This window comes from Micromesistius poutassou (genome assembly GCF_964030765.1).
Source record: "Micromesistius poutassou genome assembly, chromosome: 4".
Taxonomy (NCBI): domain Eukaryota; kingdom Metazoa; phylum Chordata; class Actinopteri; order Gadiformes; family Gadidae; genus Micromesistius; species Micromesistius poutassou.
The window spans coordinates 21,565,195-21,571,617 of record NC_140274.1 but is presented as its reverse complement, the minus strand read 5'-3'; the positions used below and the strand labels follow the sequence as shown (position 1 = coordinate 21,571,617).

Sequence of the window (6,423 nt, the reverse complement as noted above, 5' to 3'; positions counted from 1 at the left end):
AAGTTAAAAAGAGACACCCGGCAGTGTGCCCGGGATTCTGTCCTTTCCCATCGCCGATGGGAAAGGACAGAGGGCTTGTGGCTTTGTGTGTGTGTGTGTGTGTGTGTGTGTGTGAGAGTTTGTGTATGTGTGTGTGTGTGTGTGTGTGTGAGAGTTTGTGTATGTGTGTGTTTGTGTGTTTATGTGTCTGTGTGTGTGTATGTGTCTGTGTGTGTGTGTGTGTGTGTGTGTGTGTGTGTGTGTGTGTGTGTGTGTGTGTGTGTGTGTGTGTGTGTGTGATGAGTTTCGGGGGCGGAAGAAAATGTCGGGGTGGCGAGGGAGGGATGGAGGGAAGGAAGGAGAGAGGGAGCAGAGGGGAGGGAAGGGAACGAGCAGCAGCAGCAGCAGCAGCACAGAAGAAGCTTCAAAGCTCAGAGCCGTGGGCGTTCTCCCACTCGCGCTCCCTCACTTTCTCTCTCCCTCTCACTCGTTCTGGCTCTCTCTCTCTCGCTCTCTCTCTCGCTCTCTCTCTCGCTCTCTCTGTGGACTTCTATTATAAAAGGTCTCCCCTCTCACCCAGCCTGCCTCTGGTGTTCCCTCGCGGTTTTTTGCCGCACTCTAATTGGTTTCCTTTCATTAGGTTTTGGGATGGCAGGGAGGGAAGGAGGGAGGGAGGGAGGGAGCAGGAGGGAGGGAGCAGGAGAGAGAGAGAGAGAGGTGAGATAAAGAGTGGGGAAGATTACACGGATTACACAGCCATGAAAGGACTTTGAAAAACGCTCCAGATGCTGACAAACTGCCACATCTGTTGGGAGAAACAACAATGTGCAATCACAGCAGCCAGATTATGTCACCTGTTGTGATGAGGAAGAGGAAAGGACCTCAAGCTCCACCGTAAACAAACTCGTCCCACCGGACTTCAAACACGAGAACGATCTTTGTTAGCATGAACAACTTTTTCTGTCAGTTCACAGTGATTGCACCATTGCACATATCCCTCCACATTGTAAATACTCTTCTCAACTCTTCTGTTTCAGCAGCGCGATGGTGGAACAAACTCCCGGCCGAAGTCGGGAACGCAGAGCCGCTCACCAGCTTCCGCAAGAGACTCAAGACTCAGTTGGCTATGCAGAGTTCTCCCGAACTCTGCATAGCCCCCTTCCTAACCCACCACCTCCTCTCTCCTTACTTACTCTCCTTAAAACAGCCCTTTTACACACGCATTGAATGTTTTACATCCTAGCACTTAATGTACACACTTATTGTATGTAGTACAACCTGGCATTTAAAATCAGTGCTTAGCATTGTGTAGCATCGTATCCTAGCTATCTTTGCTGTGCACAGGGAATGGGTTAACCTTTTGTAAGTGCCTGGCACTTGTTTCTGTGAATATCTTTACCGTACCGACAGAGGTATATTGTTCTTCCTCTTTATTCTGACAAATGTACTTATTGTCGCTTTGGATAAAAGCGTCTGCTAAACGCCCTGAATGTTAATGTAATGTATGTACAGTATGTACAGCCTTCATAGAGAGCTATGAAGGCTTACAGGATGTCTCCTTACTCCTTAAGACCTCAACAACGTTGAGGTTCAGTCCCGGATCCTTCCGGTTGGAATCACACGCCATGACCACTCGACCCCTCAACCACTAGACCACTAGACCACTAGACCCCTAGACCCCTAGACTCTCCACTCTCCACTCTCCACTTTGTGAGGGAGGTTTTGGAATTGAAGTTTGCAATGCGAATGCCAACAGAGAGTGAAATGATAAAAGTAAAACGAAACTGGTGAGATTACCATCCTGACCATCCTGAACAAGGAGAAAACTGATCAGAACATATTCTATAAACAGAACGCATATAGTTCTCTGCCTGAATAGCGCTCTGCCTCCTTCAAAATATTAATATGTAGATGCATTTGACTGCAAAACCCTGGATATTTTCAATGTCCTGCTTTGCAGAAAGGGCATATGCACCGAAACGCAAAAGAAGCTTGAATAGGCGCAGCGCATACACTGGTCAATGAAAATGACCAGTGTTTTTCAGACAAACGCGTCTTGTGCACGTTTACTTTTCTATATCTTCCACTCGTTGTTCGGTGATTGGTTAAATAATTGGCAGGAGGCAGGAGAGCTAGGTTCAGATGGAGTCTACGTGCGCTTGTGCTGTAATGAAGAGTAATATTCAAAAGCACAAATTTCTACAATCTGCCCACTACTGTGCATGTACTGTACTGTGATGTTTCTGGTGGAGCATAATGGCCACCAAATCAGCCCCTTCCATCACAATGATATGTTGGGTTTGCCGTCTCTTCCATGGATTTGCTCCCCCTGCATCTCCATTCTCCACATGCCTGCTCACCAAAACGTGGCTGTGCACGACATAAGAGTAGTTATCATCACGTATATGATTTGGATTGTGATATTAAAGATATTAATGAGAGGGAGCCACTGTTTGAAAAGAGACATTGCTGTTTAATATTTTTCTGAATTTTTAATCTTTCAAATAAAAAAGTTCACTCTTTTATAAATGTTTAGCCAAGTGAGCTTGCAGTTGACGTAACCCGCTCCCCCCAGCCTGTCCTCCCGCTCACCCCTGGCCATCGGATCGTATATTGGCAATCTCGGATTACCACGATTGGGCAGTATGGAAATAGAGTCGATCCCCCCAACTCTACTGCAGTGCTCCACTTTCAATCTCTGAAGAAGCAGAGCCCCCATTCCCATCCAATTATCAACACCTCCACTCTATAACCAGCCCCACACCATGGTTCTGCCACACACACACACACACACACACACACACACACACACAGGGTTATTGTCAATTCTGTGGACATAGCAGAAAGACAACATGCAGAGGAAACATGAGAATGCTGAACATGAGCAGGAAGAGCCTTGATGTGAAGGGAGATGGTCGCCTGAGTGGCCAGGGAAACGTAACAGGCGTGGAATGCCGGTGTGGATATTGGAGGGGCCTCATGGGGTGGGTGGTGTGGGCGGGGGGGGGTGGGGAGCGCTGAGCTTAATGGATGCGTGGCATTGGAGCATCTGAGTGCCCACCTGCACATGCCATGACATATTCACAACACAGTGGATTTACTATGCACCATATGACAAGGAACGGAGGGGAGGGGGGGAGAGGGAGGTGGAGGAGAGTACAGGAGAGGAGAGCAGAGGGGGGGAGGTGGGGGAGAGGGGGGGAGACGGAGGGGGAGAGGGAGGTGGGGGAAAGTACAGGAGAGGAGAGGAGTGGGGGAGGAGAAGGTGGAAGGGAATACAGGAGAGGAGGGCAGAGCAAAGGGAACAGGGGAAGAGGAGGAAGAGAGAAGAAGAGAGAAAAGGCAACGAGAGGGGAGCATAAGGAAAGGAGAGGAGGGTAGAGGAGAGGGAGGGGAGGAGAGGAGGGGACAGGAAAGGAAAGGAGAGGAAGAGAATAGGGGAGGAGTTGAGAGAGAACAAAAAAAGGAGCGGAGGGGAGAAGACAGGGAGGAGGAGGAAGAAGAGAGAGGAGAGGAGGAGAGCGAGAGAATGGGCAAAGAGAGGAGAGGAAAGGAGAGCCCGTGAAAGCTTGAGTCCAAACTTCCAACTAAGCACCCTTCAAGAGTGTAAAACTACTTCAAGCTGTAGTTTTACGCTCTCCGTGGATTTTTACTTTGGTCTACTTTTGTTTTTTTTTCGGCCAAGGCCACGCAAGTGGGAGAGGCAAGATAATCAATTCTTGTTTATATGTATGAGGCATTTTACTTTGAGGGGGAAGGCTTTTAACAAGATGGTGTGTGCGCGTGTGTGCCTGCTCCCAGATAACTGCCTGAGGCGGCGAACGTTCGTTCTGAAACCCCTTCGGTTGACATTTCTGCCATTTGGCATTCCTGCCACAAGGAAGGTTCACAGCGGTTCTCAACATACTCATCCATGCAACCATGTATCGTATTACCGTGCTGATTTAACGTGTCCTGGCTGAAGATGTTGTAATTCAGGCTATACATTTTGTAAATAAATAGACACAATAACTGCCAAATGGTATAGGCTGCTACTGCTGATATCGAAATATGGAATGGGCACGTCGGAGTTTAGGATGCGCGTTCTACACATGTTGGGCTCTTTATATGCATGCAGGAACGTTTACAGTGTGGGGGGTTGATGTGTGCTGCTGTCACCACGCCGTATCTTAGGCTGCAAGTATGAGGATGGCGCCTCTTAGGGCGCGTAAAATCCAGCGGAGCGCGCTGGTTGATCAGGACAGCTTAACGATCAGCGCCTTTAGAGGACCGCGCAACCGGGATGGAGAGAGCCGCGGGGCTGTGCGCCATTCGTAATGGCCGGCGGGCTTCAATTGCCTATATAGCCTATATCACACAGGGCTTTAAAAATTGAACAGAAGCCGTGGACCTGCATGGACATAACTGCCCGCAAGTCACGCTATTTGACATTCCTCTAAATGGAGAAATACAGAGAAGTATAAAAGGCCGTGTGTGTGTGTGTGTGTTTGACTTCCCCCCTACTATCCGAGTACCCTGTGACCTAATAAACCAACCCGTGAACTAGGAAATTATAATCAAAGTAAAAATTTTAAAAATAGGCACAGACTGTTATTCATTTTTTGTCTCTGGGGCATGTTGTGGAACTACAGTCAAACTGTCGACACAACCGGGTTCTGGCTGGCCTTTTGTTTTGCTTTTGGCATACACTGGGGAACGCATTAGTCTGTTAAACTTTATTACTTAATATAAATGAAATAAATAAATAAAAACATCTCGGCGCTGTTATCTTACGCTCTGTTGATCACGCGCGCGCGCACACACACACGCACGCACACACACACACACGCGCGCGCGCAAGCACGCACGCACGCGCGCACACACAAAACACGCACTCGCAGCCGCGCGCACACGCAAACGGCTCCATGTGACAGGTGAGACTGATAATGTCAATGTTGTTCTTTTCCGGTTGATCATCAGAAGGCTATGATCCTCGGAAACTGAGTCCGACGAAAATAGTCCTACTGTAAACTGAAACCAATCAATCATGCCCTGACAGCTGTTTTCCATATCTGATCTGCAGGAGCGCGCACGCACATTCATCCATTAGTCCCACTTCATGCATAATGATTCTATTGCAGGCGCGTGATACAGAGACTTTGAATAAAAACTATTCATTAATTTGTCAAGTGTTTCATTCACACATACAATCCTCCGGTCCACGTGGACGTGACGCAGCGCTAATGATTGTGAATGGGACGCTTCACTGATTCAAAAGAAGCGTGGCGGCAAAATGGAAACATGGACCAGCTTCTCCCTGCAGCGATGGGTCTGATCTGGGGTACTGGTTACCCTCCAGATTACACGTCTCTCTAATGTCCTTCATGATGTCAATACAGTGGATTTAAAAACATATCGGACCATGATTAATCTTAGTCCTATTTTTTTTGTGAAACGTTGTGGGTCGTTACGCGCACACACACACACACACACACACACACACACACACACACACACACACACACACACACACACACACACACACACACACACACACACACACACACACACACAGATCAGGACACAAATAAATAACATTCCAAATAAAACTGTTTATAAATTGTATTAGGTTCGCAACAGGCCTATCCTGTGTAGGCTACCTACCAGCATTCCTGAGCTTCCGGTTCCTAAACACGCTGATGATGACCAGCGAGTTGCCCAGGACGTCGACGACAGTGGTAAAGATCAACACGCTGGCCAGCAGCGTGATGGCCCAGGCCGGGCGCGCTGCCCCCGCCGGCTCCAGCAGCCGCCCCCCGCCGCTCCCCTGTCCCAGGTCCGTGTGATTCCTGAAGAATGAAACATTGTCTGGCATTTCGAAAGAAAAAAGAACGTGGGAGCCGTTTGCGTTGATGTCCGCCGTACCCCTCATTCAAACTCCAACGCGGTGAATCGGACAGGAGGCGAGCATGCCCGATGGTGGCCAAAACGGAATCGGGAACGTGTCAGCTTTTAACGTGACATCTACATGTATATCTCCTTCAGTATAGTGGTCCGTGGCGGGGTCTGGCTGGTGCGTTTCCTCTGGCGCCCAGTTGAACCCAAATCAAGGGGGGGGTGTGCGCGCAGCATCAGATGGCTGTGAGCCGCGGCGGCTCTCCGCCAGTCGGTCCTGACAGCGGCGCGGAGCGGGGAGCTGCTGGCCCTGGACTTATGGTCCGCGTCGAGGCGGAGGGTGGAGACGGAGTGAGCCGCGCGCGGGGTCCATTCGATCTTCTGTGTGGCATTTGCATAGACACAGACACACACACATACACACACACGCACCAGCTGATTTATCCACATGCATACGCGCACTGAGCGCTCAGTGTCCTCGTTCCTCTCAGACTCCTCGCCTGTCCCTGTTTCCCTCCGTGTTGTCCTCCAGCGTGGCGGGCTGTGAGCGAAACCCGAGCGCGTCTCCTC

General features: G+C 49.5%; 1 protein-coding gene across 1 annotated transcript in view; it reads right to left on the bottom strand.

Annotated features, from left to right (window-relative positions):
• mtnr1ba (melatonin receptor type 1Ba) overlaps positions 1–5,890 on the bottom strand; it is a gene marked incomplete at both ends in the record, with an annotated part of 41,713 nt that extends 35,823 nt beyond the window's left edge. Inside the window, one exon of the mRNA XM_084466288.1 lies at positions 5,623–5,890. Within this exon, the coding sequence (XP_084322414.1) occupies positions 5,623–5,890 (268 nt within the window). The remainder of the gene's footprint in view (positions 1–5,622) is intronic.
• Between the last annotated feature and the right edge of the window lie 533 nt (positions 5,891–6,423).